This window comes from Mus caroli, chromosome 1, assembly GCF_900094665.2.
Source record: "Mus caroli chromosome 1, CAROLI_EIJ_v1.1, whole genome shotgun sequence".
NCBI classification, from domain to species: domain Eukaryota; kingdom Metazoa; phylum Chordata; class Mammalia; order Rodentia; family Muridae; genus Mus; species Mus caroli.
This window is the reverse complement of record NC_034570.1, coordinates 64,685,149-64,709,748: the sequence shown is the minus strand read 5'-3', so window position 1 is coordinate 64,709,748 and position 24,600 is coordinate 64,685,149. Positions and strand designations below refer to the sequence as shown.

At 40.7% G+C, this 24,600-nt stretch overlaps 1 protein-coding gene across 2 annotated transcripts in view; it reads left to right on the top strand.

Annotated features, from left to right (window-relative positions):
- Nucleotides 1–3,233: 3,233 nt before the first annotated feature.
- Nucleotides 3,234–24,600, top strand: part of Bard1 (BRCA1 associated RING domain 1) — a 66,208-nt gene continuing 44,841 nt past the window's right edge. The window contains exons 1-4 of one of the 2 annotated variants that reach the window (XM_021165834.1): nt 3,234–3,519; nt 16,732–16,788; nt 18,026–18,168; nt 23,153–24,090. In XM_021165834.1, the coding sequence (XP_021021493.1) occupies nt 3,380–3,519; nt 16,732–16,788; nt 18,026–18,168; nt 23,153–24,090 (1,278 nt within the window). In that variant the 5' untranslated portion in view covers nt 3,234–3,379. The remainder of the gene's footprint in view (nt 3,520–16,731; nt 16,789–18,025; nt 18,169–23,152; nt 24,091–24,600) is intronic. The other variant, XM_021165841.2, reaches the window with a different exon arrangement.

Here is a 24,600-nt window from a genome sequence, read left to right as displayed (position 1 = left end):
GCTACTATTTCTTGGATGCTTATCAATACAGGCAATTCATACTTAGGCTCTTGTGAAAATATAAAAAAATCTACATGACTTATTATCTCCATTTTCCAGATAAAGTTAATGTTTAGAGAGCTGAAGATCTGATCAAATTCCATGATCATAGCACCCAAGAGGCTGAGGGAGGAGGGTGAAGGGTTCTAATCAGCCTGGGCTACACAGCAAATGCTATCTCAAAAATTAAAAATTGATTTAGGTCACATGTTCGTACGAGATTGTAATGGGACTGACTCATGAAATTATCTTGTGTTAAGGTCTCATTAGAATGCTTTATGAGACCAAAAGGGAGAAGTTAGGGTGTGGCTCGGTGGTAGAGTACCACCCAGCATGCACTTGGGGGTAGAGGTAGGGTTAGGGGTTGGATTAGATTTTTGTTTTGTTTATCTACTTTTCCTACTAGATTCTGAAACTCGCTGGGCCTTTGTGATGTAGCAGAACTACTTAAGTTGAGACAAAAAAGAGTACTGGAAATAAAGATTAATTAAAACAATTAATTGGGTCAAGATGCACCACATGTTAAATGCTTCTTTTCATGAAGGATCTTGTTCGGCTGGACTGCTATTACAAAATTATAGTTTTGGTGACAAAAAACATGAAGAATGTACCACAGCCATCCAAGGATCAGCATCAGCATGCCATGGTTGGTTCTCACTGTGAGGGGCTGCTCACTTTTTGCACTCTTACAAGATAGAAAGTGAGATAATTCTTCCTCGGCTGACAATTATGGTGGTTTCTGTGGTTCCTAGAGATAAGAGAAGAGAGACCAAGAGCCCAAATCACCATGGCCAAACTAGTTAAAACAAGCAAGGAATTAAGCAAGCAAGCATTTGTACTCTCGTCCACGTCCACGGGAGGTAGGGCTTGAGAGGTCAGTTTAGAAGTGAGGAAGACAAGGGTTTTATAGCTCAGGGGTAAGGGCTTTTCAAATGGGAGATTTGGGAAGAAAAGTAGGTGGAGTTTACAGGGGCAGAAAATGAGCCTACCACATCAGTCATAATGACCTCCTGAAACAAAGACATGATTGCAAGGTGGTCATAAAGGAGACATAACAACAGGCAGTCAGTTATAACAACCTCCTGAAACAGAGGTAGGGTTGCAAGATGGTTATAACTTTGTGAAACAAAAGCACGATTCCTGATTCCTGGAACAGCCAGTACAGAACCATTTGCAAGAAAGGTTCCTGGCTGGGCATATCCCAATCCTTGAGAAATGGAAGATTAATCATAATCAGGAATGAACTTTTGTTTTTACTGTAAGATGATGGCTTTCAAGCCTAAGATGGAGGCATGCTGGTTCATCACTTCCATCCTCAAAACCTCACATAGAAACCTAAGTGCTTTCATAAGGCCCTGCCTCCAAATGCTGTCTCATTAGGGGCTAGAGCTTCCATTCATGAACTTGGGGCAGACACATTGGTTCAGTCCCACACTGGAGTTAGCCTCAAGTTGTAGTATTTATAGGAGGCTTGAGTCAGATAATTAAGTGAAGCACTTGCGATATATAAGAGTCCAAGAACTCAAACTCTCAGCTCTATTTAGAGCTTTATACTACATGTCCATCCTGGCTCTATAAATGCTCATATAAATGTGCATGCTATGAACTGTGAGGTTAAAAGTACCTGAGAGACTCTACATTCAGGATCAGGAAAACCTTTCAAGCATTGATGTTTGAGCTGAGATCTGAAGGAGTACTGCCTAAGAGGAAAATTCCAGGTTCCAAAGTGAGTCTTTGTGTAAAAGCCCAGAGGCAGCCAAACCTAGGCTTTTGATGAAGAAAAGCCCCACGGGAGAATAATGGCATGCTCTCCCAGGTTGGCATAGGCCTCATATCTCATCAAAGAAATATCTTTAGAGTTTTATTTATTTATTTATTTATTTATATATTTATTTATTTGAGATAGGGTTTGTCTTGGCTGTCTCAGAACTCTGTTGACTAGGCTGGCTTTGAACTCAGAGATCCACCTGCTCTTCTACCAACCCCCCCCCCGCTCGCCCCCCCCCGCCCCCTCCCTCCATTCCCATGCCTCTAGTGCTGGGATTAAAGGAGTGCCTACTCCAGGCCTTTCCACCTTTAGAGTTTAATCAGAGTAGTGCCAAGACTAATTTTGTGTTTGGTAATGTTTTGTATATCTTTAGTGAGGCCTAAGGATGGGAGGCAATCTAGGCAGATGTGTGGATTCCAGTAAGAAGGAACAACTTTGAGGTAAACAGAGGCAGCTGGGGCGGTTAAGCAGAGACAGAGAAATAAAAGGGGATGTGCAAGAATGTGTTCATAGGTCGGAAGCTGTGGAGAGGGCGTGCTGCGCTTGCCCAGTGTTAATATTCAGATCCGCAGGAGGGTCTAGGGATATGGCTGGTAGAATACTTCTAGCTTAAAGGAGGCTCTAAACTCAGTTCAGCACCATCTAAACTGGGCGTGGTGGTGCATATCTGTAATCCCCTATCCCGCAGGAGGTGGAGGATCGCAAATTGAGGAGTTCAAGGTCACCCTTAGCTTCACAGTTTAAACTAGCTTGGCAAACAGACGCCGTTAAAAAAAAATCCCCGGGGAGGGTAGACCATCTAGCAAACAAAAACGTTTTATGCAATTTATCATATTTTAAAAGCACACCAGAACTTCTAAGAGATGACCTTGGTCGGATATTTACAGCTAGTAAAAAGTGAAATTGAAACTTAGTATTTAGGGGGTTCTTATATTCTACAGCAAGGAGAAAAAGAGAACTTTCTTATATAAAGGGTAGTACTTTTATTGTCATGGGAAAAGGTTGTCCAAGTTCAACAGTAGCTTGAATGCCACTCTTTGTTGATGGCTTCAGCGGCGAGCTCCTGAGGCTATGGGAGGGTTAGAATCCAACTTCCGGGTAAGCAAACAGTTTCAGTAAACTGAGAGGGGGTGGGACTGAAACCCGTGGGGAGCCCCGCCTCTTTGAAGGCGTGGCCTGAGGCCCTGCCGCTCAGTTACCCGCTCAGGAAGTTTGAGCGCGCTATGCCCCGCCTCCTAGGGCCAAGGGCCTAGGTGACTTCTCCCCCACGCCTTCTCAACCCCGCGCCTTGGCACTTTGATTTCCGCGGTCCGCCCTACACCTCCTGAGGGCGTGGCCTCTCAAGCCTCGCCTCTCCATTTCCGGAACTTGGACCGCGTTACTAAAGCCCCGCCCTCAGGCCTTGAGGGCGTGGCCTAAAGCCGAGTCCTTACATCTCTGGGAGTTTTACCGCGTTTCGGCCTCCGAGCCCGAGGCGTCCCACGGATTCTGAGACTCCGCACGCAGCGGGATCCGGCGGTGACCAGCGGGGTGCGGCGCGAGAGCAAACCTGACCTCCCCTCCTCTGTGGGAATGCCACGCCGGCCTCCGAGGGTCTGCTCTGGGAACCAGCCTCCTCCCGTGCCCGCCATGGAGCCGGCTACCGACGGGCTTTGGGCCCACAGCCGCGCGGCGCTTGCCCGCCTGGAGAAGCTGCTGCGCTGCTCCCGCTGGTAAGGACCGGCCTGGCGATCTAGTGTCGTCTGTCCCTTCGTGTCCCACTCCTGAGTTTTCTGAGTGGCTTCCCAGCCACCTGCAGCGAAGAGGATTCAAACGGCACTTTTCGAATTTTCGCGGGAGAACTGCCTTCGGGGCGTGGCTCAAAGCGCAGCTCTCTGGTCCCTCCCGGAAGGTGACGCTCGGAGCTGGGTTGGGCTTGTGCTGCTGCGGTCCTGGAGTTCGGTCCTCTGGGAAGGCGGTCCGTTGGTTGCGGGGCACAACAGCCCCTGTGAGGCTTATCTTTTGGTCCTTTCTCTAATAGCAGGCTCGGCGTGGGGAATAGGAGGCTAGGGACCTGGTTACGGGTAGTTTGGCGATGGCAGTTTGTTGAGCATCGCAATTTTAACTTAGTTTGATTGAAAGACTATGGCCCTGTACCACTGATCCTCCAACATGCCCTCTCTTGAATTTTATTCAGTCTGAAATGCACTCCTGAGTGGTACTTTCTTACCTGAGGCTGTTTATCGAATACTACCAAGTATACGTCTTTCCCCATTTTTCTCTTTGGCAGTAGCGAATGTTAAGCCTTCAGTCTTTACTACAAATACAGTGTTAACTGCAACTTTTTTTTTTTTTTTTTTAAGTTAACTGACAACAAACTTTGCTACTTACGTTAAATTATTCTTCTTTACAAACGCTTAATATTTGAAAGAACGGCATTGTATTTCTTAGGAGAGTGGCAATTCTGTTAGCATGAACACGGTCTGAGTTCTGCTTGTGTTTTCCTAAAGCATACGGATCATCCTGGGCATAGACATACATTGGAAACTCAACTTCTAGTTGCAGTAGCAGGACAGTGATGACGCACATGTTGAAATCAGCGAGCGATTCTCAATCTGTGGGTCGCGACCACTGGGAAACACATTTAGATCTTAGGAACTGAGACCCAGCTTAGTAGCAAAATTACAGTTATGAAGAAGCAAAGAAAAGAATGTTATGGTTTAGGGTCACCACAACGTTTGGAACTATATTGAAGGGGTTGTAGCATCAGGGAAGGTTGAGACCCAACCACTGCTTTAAATAGTTGAACCACAGTTAAACTCAGATGGAAACACATATTCTTCCACTTAGAATATGTCAGACCACATGAGTTCAGGTTCCAGCCACATCTTTGGTCTTCTCTGTACCTCAGTAATAATGGTTTGCTCATTCACGTATTAATTTGCTAATATTAAAATTTGATAATAAACATGTAATGAATACATACCAAACAGTGTTCCGAGTATGGAGAGCCCATTCGTGAGCAAAGCTTCCTTCCCATGTTTCTGTCACCCTGCCTCAGGGATCCCAAGAAGAAATTACATACATGTAAGTTGTTTCCTGTGGTGACTATCCAAAATGGTCACAGAAAGATGTGATGAGAAAATGATTTAGTCTGCTTGCTGAACCATTTGGAAGAGACTAACTAGGTAAAGTAACATGAATAATCTGTAGATTGTTCTAAAATTAAACAACCAGTTTCCCTTTTTACCAACTGCCAGCTCTTTTAAACTAAGTGAGCTTGCCATAAGAGTCAAGGGCCTGAAGGTAATAGTAATTAGGCTCAGGCTGTACTATGTCACATCCAGTTGTCCAGAGAATATGAGATTCCTGTGCTCTTGTTTTTCTTTTTTTCAGTTTATTAAACTCTGCTAAATGAGTTTATTTTAACTACTAGAGGATATAAGCTCATATAGGACTTTGAATTAATTTTTCCCTGTGAAGTGTCAATAAATATTACTTAGGTTTTTCAGTCACAAATCATCTCTACTTCCTTTAAAAGGGTTAAAAGGCTGGGAGTGGGTGGTTCATGCCCTTACACTCAGCTTTCTGGAGGCAGTTACAATCAGTTGCCTCTGAGTTTTTAGCCAGCCTGGTCTACATTGAGTTCCTGGCTTGCAGGACTACATCATGAGACCCAGTCTCGAAAACCAAGCAAACCGAAAGTATAAAAATATTCTTTGTTCAAAGGGCTGTGGGAAAGCAGGCTGTTTTGGCTTGGTTTGGACCAGAGGCAACAACTTTCCAAACTTTTTTCCTTCTTTCTTTTATTTTTCTGTTGATACAACAGATAGCTCCATAGCCTGGGTTAGCCTGGAACATATTTTGTGCCCATCTTATCTTTAAATTAAGTGACCTTCTGCTGTAGTGTCCTTAGCACTAGGATTACAGATGTATGCACCATGTCCAGCCTCAGACTCAGTTTTAAGAAAGCAAACTTAAGTTTAAAGACCCTTTGGTTATACTGGTTTACATCACACAGGACATGGTTTAGGTCATATGGGAAATGCTTTTCTTCCTGGCTTTGCTGTCTCTCAAGCTCTTTTTGCCTCTCCCTTCCTGCTTTCTAGAGGAGAGCAACCCTGGACAGTCTGTCTGCTGCTTGCTTCAGCTCATCATCACCCAGAGTGGCATTTTATTTGAAATCATGTGCGTCCTTTCCCCGAGCTTCAGAGCTCTCCCCAGTAGGCTGCTGATCACCCCGATTACCCTCACATTCAGCTTGCAGCTGCCATCTCTCTGCTGTTCCCAGCTGTCAGCTGTCTTGTGTAGCACATTGGATCTGTTTTGTAGCAGGCATGGCTTGCTCCTGCAGTGGATTGGCTATGTTACAGGGCATCATTTCCTGACCTTATAACATGACTCTGGCTTCAAGGTGAAGCTGGTGAACATGTTGAAGAGGCCAGATGTGACACTGACCGTAGGACCAAGCCTCACAACCAAATAGAAGCTATTTAAGGACTGGGGGAAAGGAAGCTGGAAGACCTTATTATTTGAGAGGCTGGCAGAAAGCAGAGAACTAGTGTGTTCCTAAAGGAAGCAGGAAATGCAGATAGGAGCTGCCCTGTTAGTGCAGCCAGGTGTCCTAGGATGCTGTTTTGTGAATTAAAATTAATTAGGTACTTTTTGGCATATTTTTGGAGTGAGGAGGGTTGGGCTTTTTATGCTAATTTTATTTTGTGCTTTTTATATCACTTTAGAGAAGATTAAGAAAATCATAACTTTGAAGATAGTTGGTTTTTTTCAAAATATCATTGTTATTTAAAAGATAAATTCATTTTATATATGTGTATATACATATAAAAACTTAAAAGCATATGTGCATTATGTTTATATTTGTGTATATATATATATATGTGTGTGTGTGTGTGTGTGTGTGTGTATGTACACACATGTGTAAATGCATCATGTATGTGTGGTAAGTTTGGGATCCTCCTGCCTCAGCCTTGAGAGTGCTGGGACCAAAGCATTATAAATGGATTCTAGGCCCTAGGGAGGTTGCTCGGTGGTTAAACTGTTTGCTGTGCAAACGCTTGAACAAATAGCATGAAGATCTGAATTCAGATCCCCAGTGTCTATGTAAAAGTGAGGCTGCTGTGTTCTTCTGTAAGCCCAGTGTGGGGGTTTATAGGAGACAGGTAGATATCAGGGGCTTGCTGGTCAGCAGCCAGGCTGAAATGGTTATCTCAAGTAAAAGACTATCTCAGAAACTTAGGTGAAATGATTGAGGGTCATATTCTAATTAGTCTCTGGCCTCTGTATGTGCCCATATGTGCATATACTACACATGTATCCAGCTTTCGTACAAGTATATGTACAAATAAAAGATGGATGGACGCCTGCCACTGCATTCCAGCTAGCTTCAGATCCTGGGTCAGGGTTACTACTCTTTGTTCACTTCCTTGTTTTCTAAGTGTTAATAAAATTGCCCTTTGTACCCATGTTATGGATGGATGTTCTTAAAATAAAGCACAGGTCTCCTGCTCTAAGCATTTCGCTTTTGCCTCTTTAGGAGTTTTGACTCTTCAGAGTGATCTTACAGGCCAGTGATCCTTAAGTAGGATGATTGCTCCCTCTGGTTTGCTGTGGCACTGGTTCATTAGAACAAGAAGTCACTGAGGCATACAAGCGGCAATGCATTTTCTCCCTGTAAGGCATATGTGCTCAATTTTAAGGAGTACAAAGGATACACAGTTTAGGGTAAGTTAGGAAGACCCAGGAGATGTGGAGGAAACAACGTTGCTTAGGTCTGTATGGTGAAGCAAAGTTCTTAGGCTTTGCAGTTAGACCTTTGAGATGTGGGTACATTTTTATTAATTGGTCACAGTGGTGGTGTTGGTGATATTAGCAAATGACTAAGCTAGGAATGTTAGAATAAACAGGGAGTGGGTTAAATGGTCTAAGACTTAAAACCAATTAGATCTTGAGGGACAAGTATCCTAAAAACCAAGTTTATTAGTTTATTTGTTAGTTTGTATAATTATTATTCTAGTTTGTTTCCCTGTTGCTGTGATTAACACCATAACCAAAAGCAATTGGGGATGAAAGGATTTGTACTTTATACTTTTAGGAAAGGGTCGCTGAGGGAGACCAGGGAAGGAATTGAAAACAGGAAGGAGGAAGTAGGAACTGAAACAGAAACTGTGGAATACTGCCTGCTCTCTAACTAGAGCTCAGCAGTCTTGCTTATCCGGCCCAGGCCCAACTGCCTAGGGAGGGTGCTGCCCACAGTGGCCTGGGCTCTCCACATCAGTTGTCAGTCAACACAGCCAATCTGTTAAGGCAGTTTTTCAGTTGAAGTTCCCTTGACCCAAGTAACTCTAGGTTGTTTCTAATTGACAGTTAAAACATACAAATAAAACAATTAGCACAGTTAGCTTCCCAAGGAGGGCTATTCATATGGCTTTCCTGAAATCTATGTCCTTAGCTAGTAAATGATGAATATAACTGAATTGGCTTTTAAAGCTGTCTCCAGTATTCAGACTTCATAATTATTAGCATTGTTTACAGCTTTTAATAAAAATTAACATCTATGTAAGAGGGGGGCACAGATTGTTAGTGTCCATATCCTCCAGTCTAGAATTTCTTTATTCATGGAATTTATTTATGTGCCACTTTACTTATTTGCTTGATGTCTACCTCCTTCAATTATGGTATAGTTCTCATAAAGACAGGCTCACATTTTTAGCCACAGTGCCAAATATAATGTTTCCAAGTGTTAAAATAATGAATGAAAAAAATTAGGTCAAGTATGTCCCAGCTTCAAAGTGGTGATGCCAAGATGACCTACTTAAAGTCACCAAGAGCACAAAGAGAATCCTGTATTGGTTTCCAGTGTTAATTACCAATACTGAATGGTGGTTAAGGCCTCAAGGCAGATGTACATGTAGGTCAGTCTGATTTCTGAGAGTCAGAGTTAAAACTACCATACATGCAGTCCTATTATGGGTGAAGGCCCAGCTGGTGTTGTTAGATAGGGCTTGTGACTTCTACAGAAATTTGTCAAATGCAGGGGACGTCTTTTATTTTATTTAATTTTAAGACAGAGTCTCATTCTGTTGCTCAGGTTGATTTCAAACTCCCAGATTCTCTCTCCTTAGCCTCCCTGGTGCTGGGTTTGCCCCTGTGAGATACTGAGCACAGCTGGATGCCTTTATTCTGTTCTTTATACCACAAGTGAAGGCATTACTGGTAAGCTGGTCTGGGCTCAGAGGAGACATTAGAGAATGACAATGGATATCTGAGGGTTACTTGCATGTGACTGGTCTGTTTCTAGGAATGAGAAGAGAAGAAAGGAACACTTAAGTGTGAGCCTTGAAATCCAGAATGGCAGGTGAAAGGGATGAAGCTTAATAAGACGGCAGAGCTGCGGTTGCTTAGCTATTTTACTTTGGAGAAAAGGGAATAGAAGACAGACTCAACACTGGTCACATCTACATGATAGTCTTTGGGGCTTCTATGACAGATTCTCCTAGGATATGATCTACTGTAATTAGTCATTACTAGAATTCTGTTGTGCATTTACTTTTGGAATAATTGTCTCATTTGACATTTGCTGACACTAAGCAATTAAATACAAATTTAAAGTTTTCCCTTGTGATTTACCTGAATCTGACATATAAAATAGTCACAGAGAGACTCCAGCCAGGGAAGCAGATCAGTGCCTTGCTCAGCCATTATCAGAGCAGTTTTCTTCTGCAGCAGATGGAAACAATACAGAGACCCACACAGCCAGATCACCCAGTTCTATATAGGATGTCTCCATCAAATCTCTCCCCTTAGGGCTCAGAGAACCCTATGGTGGAGTGTAAGAGCCAGAGGGGATGGAGGACACCAGGAAACAAGGCCTTTTAAACTAACACAAGCAAAGCTCATGAACTCAGATAGAGCAGCATTCACAGGGCCTGTACTGGTCTGTACCAGGTCCTTTGTGTGTTACTATGGCTTCCAGTTTAGTGTCTTTATTATGGGATTCCTGGGTGCAAACAAGTGGTCTCTTCATCTGTAAGTTTCCTTTGTGCCTTTTCTTGGGCTCTATTTTGTCCTATCCTGATACATTAGTTTTGCTTTAGTGTACTTTATTATCATCCTTAAAAGCCTGTTTGTCTCTAATGAGAGACAGAAAGGGGTGGATCTGGATGACAAGGGAGGTGGGAGAAAGTGGGAGGAGTAGAGGGAGGGAAACCATAATCATACATACTATGTGAGAAATAAAATCTCTTTTGAATAAAAGGGAAAAAATAGTCACAAAGAATAGAATGCTTACTTAGTTGGGCTTTGGTAGTTCATGTCTGTGATCACCAAACGGGGTAGAATCAGGAGCATTATGAGTTGAGATTAACCTGAACATCAGACACACAGACACAGACACACACACACACACACACACACACACCCAAACATAAAACCTAAACCAAACGAATCAAGTATTACTCATTTATCTTTTCTCTCCTTCTCTTAAAGGGAAATGTGACAAGTTGCTTAATTAGCTTGGGAAGTTTGTACAATTTCATGTTAAACACACTGATCTGTAACTTAAAAATACCTTGAGGATACCTTACAATTTAAGAGCACTGGAGTCCTTGTTCCAGCTAATATTAACTAGCAGTTAGTACCTCTTGGGAGTTTAGGAGCGCCATTCAGTTAAATACTTCTGCTTCATTAGTATAATCTCAGTTGAATTCAGTGTTCCTTTGTAAAGAAAACGTTATCAGTAGGTGTGCAGGCTAGTTTTGTTTCAACATGACAAACTAGAATTATCTGAAAGGTGAGAGAACCTCATTTGAAAATGCCTCTCTATGATCTGGCTGTGGGGCTGGAGAGATGGCTCAGAGGTTAAGAACACTGACTGCTTGCTCTTCCTGAAGTCTGGAGTTGAATTCCCAGCAACCACATAGTGACTCACCACTATCTATAATGGGATCAGATGTCCTCTTCTGTCACACACACACCTTAAAAAAATATCTGTCTGTAAGGCATTTATTTTCTTAGTGATTGATGGAGAGGGCCAAGCTCATTGTGGGTGGTACCATTCCTGAGTGGGTGGTACTGTAAGAAAGCAGGCTGAGCAAGCCATGGAGAGCAAGCTAGTAAGCAGCACCCCTCCATGTCCTCTGCATCAGCTCCTGCCTCCAGGATCCTGACCGGTTTTCATGTTCTAACTTCTTTGGTGATGAACAGCAATGTGTAAGTGTAAGCAGAATAAGCCCTTTCCTCCCAACTTGTGTTTTGGTCATGGTGTTTTTTGTCATGGCAATAGAAACCCTAAAACAGTAGAATTGTTTTAGAATTGCTTGTTTTCACTGTTTAGTTTGTTTCAAAGTTATAATGCATTGGTCTTGGTAAATCCACTACACAGAGAAGTGTAGTTAAGAGAGTTGTAAAGCTGAATTTTTTTTAAAGGTGTGGAGTTATTTTAAATATCTTATCAAGGAAGGGCCTTTTCTGCATTTTTTTCTAGTATATTTAAATATCATAGAAAATAAAGTAAGGGTAGAGTATTAATTTTAAATATCTTATCAAGGAAGGGCCTTTTTTGCATTTTTTCTAGTATATTTAAATATCATAGAAAATAAAGTAAGGGTGAAGTATAAATGCTAATATAAATGAGAACTTGCATGACCTTTCATTTGCTTCATCCACTGAGGGTTATTGCCATCCATGCTAGGTGGATAAAAGGGGTCAGGGAACTCAAAACAATTTTCAAGTCTCATGTGGAAGAAATGAGAATCTGGCAGGTAAAATAAAAAGTATTTGTTTTTAGCATTAAAGTCCAGAGCCCCAATTAGATGTCATCACTGCTCTTTGGAATATTAGAATATCTTATATCTTCTTTAAGTCAATTTGCTTATGTTGGGGTCCAGGAATTGCCTCACAAACCACATGAACCCCAATCTCAGACAGACAGGGGTAGTTTATTTAGCATACATCCCAAGACTGAATGACCAGGGCCATGGTCCCGATTCTGGAATTGAATTAAAATTCTATAGGATTTTTAAGCCTGGGATCTACAAACATCTGTGCCAAGTTATCCACCAGTCAGGAGTTAGGGATGGGATTCCTTAGGAACACGTCTTTTGTTGTACATTTATCCTGCTCCCATTGGCTGGGGTATTCAACTGTGGCAGGAGACTTGCCTTGTCTAGTGTTCTTGTCTTAACTTCTCTACTAGGGTGGAACTTGTCTTAATTTACTAACCAGGATGTCAGTTACCCATGTTCATGTCTCTTTCTGCCAAGTAGGAGGTCAGTTCCCAGGGAGGTCTTACCAAACTTTAATTGACCACTACTCAAAATGGAAGTCTTATTCCAGATATTTCTTCTATTGGTGGTGCAGGTGCCTCTCTTAGGTTGGGATCCATCCTAGTGGCAGTTTATACCATAAAAGCTTATACACAGGTGCAGGAAGTGCTGCTGGGTGGTTTGTTTGGGCCTGAGCTTATTGTGGGTAACTAACTATACAAAGCAGTTCAGAACATAACAGACTATGTACTCAACTTGAGCATGAGAAAGTTTTCTAATAATAGCAGACATAACATATGAGAAAGTTTTCTTATTTTATTAGTAACAGAACAACATGACAGGCTAGCTAGGGAATAGTTACCTAGGCATTACCATTTTATGTAGGCCTTAACGTTCCATTTAGGTCTTAATATTTTGCCTAGGCCTTAATAGTTTATATAATACCCCACTTGAGTCTAAGACCCTTAGGAAGGAATTAGCCAGCTTAGTGTCCTTCATGTGCCTGGTAATTGCATCAGGTCCTGGGATGGAACTAAAATCTGCTTATTTGTTTACTAGTGCCATTGTTATTATGTTCCCTTTGTAGTGTTTAGGTAGTGTCAAGCATGTTAGGCCTTCGTATTTATTATGTAGAAGAAAGTGTGGTCTAGGCTTGGAGAACAGGCCAGGCAAAGCTGTGGGGCTGGAGCTGGATAGAAGCTAAGTAGTATTTGTCATAGACACTGGCCCAACCATAGCAGAGCTATGCTGAGGAGCAACAAGAAGGGTCACACTGCGTGACTTTACTGTTACCAGATTCTGAAGGACATTGCAGTCTAACAGTGTTTACTTTAATACCCCTGAAGGAGTGAATGTTAGGTAAATTTGAGTCTTGTCTGGTAACTCATGATCATCAGCTTCTTGTGCATCTTTTAAGAGAGTCTCTGTGTATGCCTTCATAGTAGCTGTGACCTTCCTGGTAAAGAGTTAAGTTGCTTGTGGTCTTCTGCAGTAACAACTAGTGCTGGAATGAGTATTTTTCCATGACTTTAAATGCTTGTGTATGAGCATAGTTGGCAAAGGCGAAAGCTGTGGGGAATACATTCTTCATCTCCCACCACTCCTGAGGTCTATAGCTTGGGTTCAGTTCACTTTTTTACCTCTAGGTTTCTCAATAGCATATCCCCATTTCCAGGTTTTTTATTTATTATTTATTTATTTATTTATTTATTTATTTATTTTAGTTTAGATGCTATTTCCTTACTTCTTACTCTTAAAGCTGAATTTTCTTATTTTCTATTAACCTTGTACTGTAGAAGGTTACCAGTACACTCAAAGTACAAAGTAATTTTCCATTATTAAGTCTACATTCCGTGCTGATTTCTTTTTAAACAATATATATGACATTTTAATTGTATTTCTTTTTTACTTTTTGAAATGTTCAAATAGCTTCATCCAGGGGCCTTTATGGCAGCAAAACTGGTTTACTTTGTAAACATTTTTTCTTTAATTTTGAGGATTTCATACATGTATACAATGAAATATGATCATAGTTATCCCCTGCAGTTCCTCCTATAGTCTCCCAACCCACCTTGCTCCTAACATTGCCTTTGAATTTTTTTTTTTTCTTTGAACATACTAAGTTCATTAGTGTTGCCCTATGTGAATGGGTGTGGGGCCATCCACTGGAGCACTGGAAGTCTACCAGTGGCCATCCCCCAAATCATTCTCTCCCTAGAGAACTCCTGTAGCTCCTCCTTAGTAAGGCTCGAGGCCTGGAGTTCATCTAGTTCGTCTGTGCTTTGGCTGTCTTGATCTTGGGGTGGGTCTAGTGTGTTGTTTCTTAATCTCTGGAAGCTTTTAAAAGCTTACCTAGAGGATGTTTATTGTTTTGACAGTTCATTATTTACAAGTAACCCAACAGAAATTGCTGCAGCTGAAATAATTTGGTTAAAGTTGGGTTCATTTAAGATTTTGGTTAGTATCTCTTAGATGGAAGGTAAAGTTCTTTCATTGTTGGTGTCCTAACTAGAGGCTGGCCATTCCCTGAAGTCTGTCTATGACACAGATGAACTCTACCCCTACAATGTCTGCCTTGTACCTGCCCTTGAAGTTAGCTGTATTCTCTTTCCACCTAGCCATCACACTCTCCTCACTGTTCCTTTTCTCGGAACCCATGCAGAACTCACTGACATTCTCCACATCTTTTCTCGTTTGTTAACAACCTCAAGAAATCCAGTCTAGACCACTAATTAGAAAAGGCCTACTCATCACTTTCCCATAGATGTTATGCCACTGCTAATTACATGATAGCATGTCATTGCTAGGGTGAAGGGGAGGAACTATAAAAAAGATTCAGAATCATCTTAGGATAACTTATATAAGATATCTTAGGAAGGAAATAAGAGGTTTAGAAACAGATTTTGGACATTGAATTCAGAGAAAGCCAGTAGGCTGTGGGCTGACTGCATGGTGGAGACGTGCTGATATGGAGGGTCGGGGGTGAAGCAGCCAAGGCAGTGCTGAAATAACCAGGTAGATGTTCTAGAAGAAAGTTCAGGCTCACTAGCAGGACAGGCCTCAGGGAGAAGATGAGGTCAGTGTGAACTCACAGAGAGGTCAGAGAAGAGGAAGAACAAAAGTACCCAGGGGACTTTCAACGATGGGACTTTGTAGAGCTCATTTAGCTGAGTTGGGGGAGACCATAGAATGGGTGGCAGGTCAGATGCAGTGGGGTTTTTGGTTGGTTGGTTGTCTGTTTGTGCATGCTTATCTGTGAGTGACAGGAAGGAGATTCAAATGATGACTGCCACAGACTTAAAACTGGGAAGATACGGAAGCTTGATAGCAGAGCATCTCAGGATGAAGAGTAGCTGAGGGAGGGCTTCAAGTCGGAGGAAGGGGTGAGGCTGAGGACCAGGTAGCCAGAGGGTCACAGGTTCACATCATTGGAGATGCTTAGCACAGGTAGCCTTGAATAACCATGTAGCCACTGCTTAGCATTTATTTCATCATTGTAGAGATACAGAGGTGAAGAAATACTGCTTTTTAAAGTTATTTCTTTCTCTCTCTTATTTTGGTTAGTCTTTTTTTTTTTTTTTGGCCAAGGTGGCCTGGAATTCATTATGTGGTGCAAGCTATCCTTAAACTTAGGATCCTTCTGCTTCTGCTTTCTCAAGAGTAGGAAAATTAGGTGTGCCCCAGGGAATGCAAAGCATTATGAACTTGCATTCATGAGTATCTTAGGAGCACAGCAGTAAAGATGGCTCTGAGTCATTAAGCTTGGTAGTCTGGGCTGAATAGTGAGTCCTAGGAACTACAAGGATGGTCAGTATTCAGTCTAGATGGAGTTGGGTTTGGCCAGGATGTTGCAACAGGAGATACTCAGAAAGGTGTAAGAGGTTCATATTGTAAGGAACAAGTAGAATTTAGTTCTTAGTTATGAAAGAGGAGGTTAGGTTTGACCTATTCATGTAATAAAAATTATAGGGGCTGCACAAATATTGTTTATAGTCATCATATTGCCAGAGTCACCAAACTTATATTTTATCAATTTATCCCATGTAGTATGGTAAAAAATGGTTTTGTGAGGTTTTGAAAGTAATGGATTTTGTAATGTCAGTGAGCAGCATTTTTAATAGCTTGAGACTAACGGGGCTGTGTACTGTCTTCTTAGCCTCTTCCTGAAAGCTCAATTTTACTTTAATGTTCATATCTATTAAAATGTGCACTGTGAAACTTTTGATCTTTCCAGAAATGTGGAGAACTGTGTTTTACTGATATGTGGTTGTGTGCAGAGGTAATTGGATAATAATGGTGTAAACACCTACAGGTCCTGGGGTTGTTATAATAAGCCAAGTGCAGGAAGTGTTCGTTCATCCTTTGAAGGCTTCACTTGTGTGCTGTGCTCTTGATGCAATTCCCCCTCTGAGCATCAGGGCTTAATGCATGTGTATTAGTAAGAGCCCATGCTTCCCCAGGACTTCCAGAGGGAGCAGGCGTTCTGACGGACAGCTTTTGCTTCTGCTTATTGGATCTCCTTTAGTCTCCAGACTGCCAGCTTGATTTGTGTCTGCAGTTGCTTAAGGAACAAGACCTTCAATTATCCGTGTATTGAAAGAATGTTGTATTTGCTCAAACTTGTGTAAAAGGTAGATGGCTCCTTATAGCAAGAAACAATGCTGTGCGCTTGGATTTGGTTTTAAATGGGAACCCATGGATTATCATGGTCAAGATATCCTGATGTCCTAGTGTTTTGGAAAAGTTTTGGTTTGTACTCCTTGTCCCAACATTCTTTATAGTTAGGCACTCCTCTTTACTCTGAGAAATTCTCTCTCATTTGGATGGCAGGCCATATTTTCAGATTTATGAGTTTCGTTTCAAGTCAGTCAGGGAAAGTATACCTTATCCTTTGGAAGAAGACTTTGGAGGTGCTTGAGCACGTGGTCCTTTCTCTAAGCTCTCAACAGATAAATCATAAAAGGTGCTAGAACATGTGCTGGAGATTTCTATTTGAACTCAGCAAGTATGTCCATGTGGTATATAACCAGCAGAATCAAAGCCTTTGGAATAAAGTATCCTTAATATTAAGAGAGAAACAGGTAGTGTTGGGTCTTGGGTTTGTAAAATATTGGGCATGAAATATCTAACAGTGACTTATGCTTATCTCGTCCTTTCTTCAATCAGTGCTAATATTCTGAAGGAGCCCGTGTGCTTAGGAGGATGTGAGCACATCTTCTGTAGGTGAGTTGTTAGAGCTTGATGCACACTGTGATGCAGTTGTGATATCTGCACGTTATCTTGGGTTGACCTTTATTCCTGTTTCCATCTACAAATAAGAAAGAAAGCTCAGAGGGTAACATAAGAGCACTGCTAAGTTCTTGGAAAGGAAATAATGCCTTTGACATAATTCACAAGTGTCTTAAATCTGCTTTGAATGACTGTGCTAATAATCTTTCAACATTTATTGAAGTCTAATTCTTAAGTTTCCAACCACGAGTGACTTACAACAGTAGACACTTATTGTTGTAGATCAGAAGGCCAGAAAGTCAAGTTCTGATACATGCTGACAGAGTTTGTTCCTTCTGAGGACTGAGGGAGGATCTGTTCTCACCTAGTGTCTTGTGGCCCATTAGTGAGGTTTTCCATGGTGGTGACAATGACAATATATGATTTGAAGAGTTGATGGGCATTTGATAGTCACCCTTTTGGTCACCCATTTGGTCACCCTTTTGACAGAATACCTGACAAACTATTTGAGCTCAGAGTTTCACAGGCTTCACTTACAGTGGTTAGCTTTGGTTTATTGGATGCTTGAACACTAATTTTGCTTCTTGGGGTCAGTGTAATAAGCCAAGGGCAGGAAGTGTTCATCCTTCAAACACCTTGTGACAGAGGACACTGGTGGTAGGAACCTGTGGAAGTAGATGTTCTGTCATGGCAGGCAGGAAACAGACTGGGGATTTGGCACTAGGTGTAACCTTCAAAGGCCTATTTGTAGTGATTTCTCTAGCTGGGCCCCACCTCCTAAAGTTCCACCTCCCCAAATAGCACTACTTAGTTGAGGGCCAAATGTAACAGTGAGTCTGTCAGGCGCACTTGTAATATTGTATGTTCCTGTCACAGGCTCTAAAGCACTCATTTGGGATTCACACCATATATAATAGGGAGAAGGTTTTAATTTGGCTCACAGATTCAGAGGTTTCTGGCCTTTGTTCCTTTATACTGAGGCTGTATTTGTGCACATCTCAATCTCCTTATGCTTTTTGGAGCCATAGATTTGTTTGTTGGGAAAAATTAGGCAGATTGTCGTACTAAATAATGTCTCTATGTAGTCAATTGATACATATATGTCCATATCATATTATCGGAGCACACTGTTTTGCCATTCTATGTAAAACAACCTGTGTTTTCCTACTGTTCCTACTCCCTAGGGTTTGCAGTTCAGATTATGCTGACTTTTCTTTGAATTTTTTTTAAGTGGTTGTATAAGTGACTGTGTTGGCTCAGGATGCCCAGTGTGTTACACCCCAGCCTGGATCCTAGACCTCAAGATAAACCGACAGTTGGACAGCATGATCCAGCTTTATAGTAAGCTTCAAAATTTGCTCCATGACAATAAAGGTGAGTGATATTCCTTCATTGTTTTGTTAAAGAGTGGACAAATTAATAATAACGAGCACATGAAGAAAGAATGGAGAAAGAATTCTGAATGATATAGTTCACATTTTGAGATTAATAGTTTTTTAAAAGTCATTGTGAGAAATGAGATAATTAAGTGTAAACTTTATAGATGAGGTACTAAGGTCCAGAGGAGTTAGCTGCTCTCGCCTGCAGTCTTATGTGTAGTTAATATAAGAAGCAAGGGAAATGGAGTGCATCTCTTGATGTCAATCCAGAGAGGCTCAGGGTGACACTGGCTGCTTTCTATAGGTGGGGGAATTTCTATAGACTATAGATGCTGGAGTGATTTTATTTATAACAGTGCTTAATTCACTTTGCTACACTGTTAGAAGATAGAATACAATACTCTTGTAAGGATCACTTTCTAGACTGAATTAATTAGGTGTACATTCTGAAAGAGCAAAAATCTAACACTCATTTTCTTTTCTATCTAAATGAGGGGTTAATGTTTTTCAAATTGTTCTTAGACTCTGCATATTAACTATATATCTTTGCATTGTGCTTTCTGCTGAGAACTAATTGGCTGTGAAAAGAAAGTAAAGTGTTTTGAATTTTCATAATTGGATGTTGGAGTTGTCTTTTCATTGACCAAATCATATTATTTTAGCATGTGTTTATAGGAGACCCTGTCTGGCAGGATGCCATGAGAGATTGGTAGTGGCAATATAAAATTGTCAGCTTTGTGTTTTTAAGTCTTTTGTTCTTTGGATTCTGATGTAATATTGTAACTGTCAGCTACTAGTAAGGTTGATTGAACAAAATTAAAAACCGGCAAATCTTCTAAGTATTACTGACACTGGTTGTATTTTTAAGAATGTAAGTCATAGTTAACCTGTGTTTACATTGAGTTATCCTATCTTTGTGTGCTAGTCTCCATTTTTAATGATAAAATATGTTATACTAGTAATGTGACTTATGGAATGCAGGTGTGTATATATTTTATAAAGGACTTGCTTTAAAAAGTATTTAAAAAGTCTCAAAGAGTGCACTGATTTCATAGCTGACAACTTGGCATTGCATAAGCACCTGTGAGACACTTCTCCAGCTCCCAGCATTCCTTGGTTTCCTGCAGCTCTTTATTTAGGGTTGAGGCTCGTGAGCTTTTCCCCCTTTTGTGCTAACATGGCTATTGATGTTATTTGTTAGGGGTCTTGTTTAGGCAGCTATGATAGATATATACATATCTATCATATATATGTATAGATGTATATGATAGATATGTATGTATATATAGATACACACACGTACATATATATGTATATAACTAAGATTCAAACGCCCTCCACTCACTACAGTAAATTTCTAGTCTTACTCCTTTTTGTATCCCCAAGGTATCTAACAGCCCAGCCATAACAGATGACAATTAGCTTACAAAGTTACTCTAGCCTCCTCCCATTCTATCACTATTAAAAAGGTCATATTATTTATTTATGCATTAAACTGTGACCTTCCTTCTACTCCTTAAATGCATACACTGAAACCATAACAACTCTGTTTGCGTCTGTTGAGTAACAATAAAGAAAAAGTGGCCATGAATTTGAAAGAAAGCAGGGTGGGAGTGTAGGTAGGAGGGGTTGGAGGGAGGAAAGAGAAAGGGGTAAATGATAAAATTATAACTTTAAGGATTAAAAAAGTATAATACAATAAAAAGATTATGAAAAGAATGTATTGAGGGGCTAGGGATGGCTCAGCAGGTTAAGAGCTCTTACTACTCTGGCAGAGGCCCTGCGTGCTGCTTCCTAGTGCTTAGGTCAGGCACCTCCATGTCCAGAAGGTCCAACTCCTGGCTTCCGTGGGCACCTGTAGTCATGTGCACGTAAACATAGTGATAAAATTAAATCCTAAAAAAAGAAAAGGACTGCATTGGGGAGATGTCATTAGTTCATCTGAATGCTTTTCTTCCTTAAGCACGGTGTCTGATGGTGTGTATTTAGTGGTTGAAAAGATTGTGTATATGATCTGATCAGCCTCTGTCCACCCCACATACGCACTAAGTTGACATAGTGATTCCTAGTCAAGGTCCTTGGGTTAGGGTTAGGGTTAGGGTTAGGCAATGTCAGGGTTGGGAATGGAGAGGAACCAATGAGTCATGTAATTATATGAACAGTATATCTCTGAAAGTTGCTTTCATTTGATTCTATAGGTATGTCTGATTATTAAGATTATTGACCAAACACTGAAATGTGGGGTCTACTTTTGAGAGTCATAATTTCTTGACTTGTCTCCAGTTAGTGTGGAATAGTGTGCTGAGTCACTGCAGATGGCTGTAACATGTTGAACGTGACAAACTGGGCAGCTCAAGTAAAAGAACCTGTCTCAGTTCTGGAGGCTTGACATTTGAGCTTCACATTTTCAGTTTTAAGGATTTTTCCCCCTGGTGTAGCTCCCTCTGTTTCGGTTCTTTATAGTTTCTTTAGTACATGTCATGAGGGGCTGTCTTAGTTTAGTGAGGCCTTTTAAAACCAAATTTACATAGTAGATGGTGAAATGTTTTATCAGTAGAAGGAACTAGAACTTGGGGACCAGTGAGGGTTGCTCTTCCTTGTAGTAAGAACAGGATCTCACCTTAATTAAGATAAGGGCGGGGGACCGAGTGATTTCCTGCAGCCTGACTAACTCCAAATGATGATGCTCACATGGAAAACAATGAACCAAGTGGAGGGTCAGCAGCTCTCACAGTTTCTCTATCTTTAAACAAAAATTTGTAGTACATAATTTATCTTCCAAATGACCCTTGTTACTTGCATTTACTATAAACTATATAATTACTAGAATTAGGGTGGGTAATTAGGAAGAGCTTGTCAGCTCGTGGACGTGGTGCATGGTATATTGGAGATGAAGCCAATTTATAGGAAAAGGTGCTAAGATGAGCTTCTAAACATTCTCACATATTTTCCTCGGTTCAGTGTACTTTAAAGAGAAGAGGTTGTCATATTTTTCTGAGGGTCATTTATGGGTAATTTTACCTTATTCTTTATAACAATCTTTTTTTCTACTAATAGAGGTAAATTTAAAGTTGCTATTTTTCCCTTGAACCTATCATATTAAACAGCCCTTGCAGGTGCTGGTCACGTTTGTGGACCGTGGAGGTGCTGGTGACACTCAAATAAAGAACCTTGGTTATGCTTCCACGGCTCACAATGTGCATTTCTCTGTTGTAGTTTTAGGAGAGATGCTGATCCTTCTGACGTGATTACTTAGTGTTTCGTAATACATGGATAGCCACGGAGCTGTTGCTACTTTAAATAAATCTAAATGCATTTTAACTTATTTTAACTTACAGAATAAATATTCTTCAGGTGTTAATGTCACACAGATGGTATACAGAGGGCCTCCCTGTGATTTCCTTTGTTTTTGTTTTTTGTTTTGTTAAATAAGGAGCTAGCTAGTCAGTTTTTCAACTTCTGTTTTGTATTGTAACTTACAATAGAGAATAATTTGGAAAGCACAGTGTACATCATTATAATCCTTTGATGTAGATTAATGATAGGGAGATCACATTTGCTAATTGCTTCTCTTTTCTATGCTTATTATTAAATTTTCAGAAAAAAAAAAAAACCCAAAAAAACCTTGACTATGCCGCTCCTTAGTAACACACGTATCTCTGCTCCTTGAATTTCATAGTATATCTAAAATATTTAAATTCAGAGAGTAAGATTTTTTTTTTAATGTCATCATTAAGAAATTTGCTATGCAGAGGCAGGACCAATGTTTTTCTTCATGAAATGAATATGATAATTTATCAAGCTTAGAAGCGTTCATCCATAAAACAGTTGTAGCTGTTAATAATATGATTTATGTTCTAGCCACTGTATTGTTTTGCTTTTCAGTTTCATCTTAGATATGCTGCATAAAATCCAGAATTTACAGTTATTGTTTGTGGTTATTCTTGCTTAGTTAGACCAAGTGGTGTGATTAAAATTTCCAGGCAAAGGTGTTGGTGCCCAAATCAATAAAATGATTGCATGCATATAAATTACATAGTTGTTCACTGTTTATTTGCTCTTTTATAAGTTAGGGAACATGCTGCTGATGTTGAAATTTGGTATTTTTTTGTTTTGTTTTAGATTTGAGGTTTTTAGTTAATTGACTCTGTTATCACTGTGTAATTTTCTTTAGCTGCCCAGCTCTACTTTTTATTATAAACATGGAGAAATCAAGATTTGACTTGTTTTTCATTGAAAATGTCATCATCTGCATTAAAAATAATAAATTAAAACCAAATACAACTTTTCACAGATGACTTGAGGATTAACCTTTAAGTCTTTATAATCCTGAGGCCTTCTTAAGAAGCAATCCCTGGTAACATTTCATTTTGACCTTTCCCTAGACTCAAGATTGTATCACAAGTGGCTTGGTTTTAAAATCTACATATCACAGCAGAGGAAAGGCCTTGTTGAATTTAGATGTCTAGTCTCTTTGTGAATGGACATCTCATTCTTATAATTTTCAAGATCCTGTCTCAGTAACACTATAGACCATAGGTTTCTCAACAACTCTACTTCAATGGCTTTAGGGAATATACCCTCGTTCAGTTACATAGCTCTGCTTGTAGCCGGCCTTATTTGTTTACTGTCTTCAGTGCACTCACCCATGTCACTAGGAAGAAGTGGTGTCTTTACAGTATAGTCCAAGTGCTGTTATTGTTAGGCAGGGTCAAGTGTTACATTCCTGCAAGGTTGAAAACTACTTACTTAGTTTCCATTTCCTCTTCCTTACTTAGGGTGCTTTCTTTTTACCTGGTGGCTGTGTTTGTAAGATGGGAGGTGAAAGAGGAGACAAAGGAAGGCATTTAGGAATTGGTGGTCGAGCAGTAGAGGAATAAAACGTAACAGTCCTTAGAGAACAGAAAGTCGAATTCATCGGTAGGTTAAGGTGGAGAAATTAATCCTTATAGCATGTTTCTTTTCCTTTTTTCTATCAGATTCAAAAGACAACACATCTGGGGCAAATTTATTTGGTGATGCAGAAAGGAAGAAGAATTCAATAAAAATGTGGTTTAGTCCTCGAAGTAAGAAGGTTAGATATGTTGTGACTAAAGTGTCAGTACAAACACAGCCTCAAAAGGCAAAGGACGACAAAGCCCAGGAAGCCTCAATGTATGAATTTGTTTCCCCAACTCCCCCTGTAGCTGTTTCTAAGAGTGCTAAAACAGCTTCTAGAACATCTGCAAAAAAGCATCGGAAGAAATCCGTAGCTAAGATCAACAGGGAGGGGAATTTAAGGCCAGAAACAAAGGATAGTAGATTTGATTCCAAAGAGGAGCTGAAGGAAGAGAAGGTTGTCTCCTGTAGCCAAATACCAGTTATGGAGAGACCATGGGTAAATGGCGAAATAGACTTATTAGCAAGTGGTTCTGTTGTAGAATCTGAATGTTCTGGAAGCTTGACTGAAGTCTCTTTACCATTGGCTGAGCATATAGTGTCTCCAGACACTGTGAGCAAGAATGAAGAGACTCCAGAGAAGAAGGTCTGTGTAAAAGATCTTCGTTCAGGAGGGAGTAATGGAAATCGTAAAGGCTGCCACAGGCCTACCACTTCTACTTCTAACAGTTGTGGGAGCAACATTCCGAGCACCAGCAGAGACATCGGTGAGCCAACATTGCTTGCAGAAAATGTAGTGTTGGTTGACTGCTCTTCACTGCCTTCAGGCCAGCTACAGGTTGATGTCACACTCAGGAGAAAGAGTAACACATCAGATGACCCCCTTAGTCTTTCACCGGGCACACCCCCACCTCTGCTGAACAATTCAGCTCACAGACAAACGATGTCAAGCCCCTCCACAGCGAAGCTGTCTTCTGGTGTTCCAACCAGGAAAAGAAACCACAGAGGAGAGACTTTACTTCATATTGCTTCTATTAAGGTAGGCTGCCTACTCGGAACCAAATCTTGGAAAGAGACCAGACTTTTTGGCTCTTACTGTAGCAGATACTTGAGATAATAAGAGTACAAACTTAGTTTATCTCACAGAATTGGAAATTTCAGTTCGTGTTCAATAGGTTCTGTTGCTTTGAGCTTGTCATCATAGATGCGTGTTATGGAACAAAAGCTATGTGTGCCCCCTTGGCCCACTGATGAGAAAAAGAGGGGATGAGGAAGGGGTGGGGTCCCATCTCCTCTTCACGTCCAGTGACGTGAAAACCTTAATGTAGAAGATGGAGGTGAGAGAGAGGCTGTGGCAATGGAACCATGCCCTTAGCTACACTCTAGGCATCTTCTACTCTGAGTAAGTCAAATGTTTGGAGTTAATTCTGGTTATGCTTCAGTTGGTTTCTGTTAAGCCTGACTTAGAAAATTCATAGTTTTGGTCATTCTTGTCATATGTATAAAATACGTATATGCACACATAAGCTATTGTAATGTGGTTGATGTT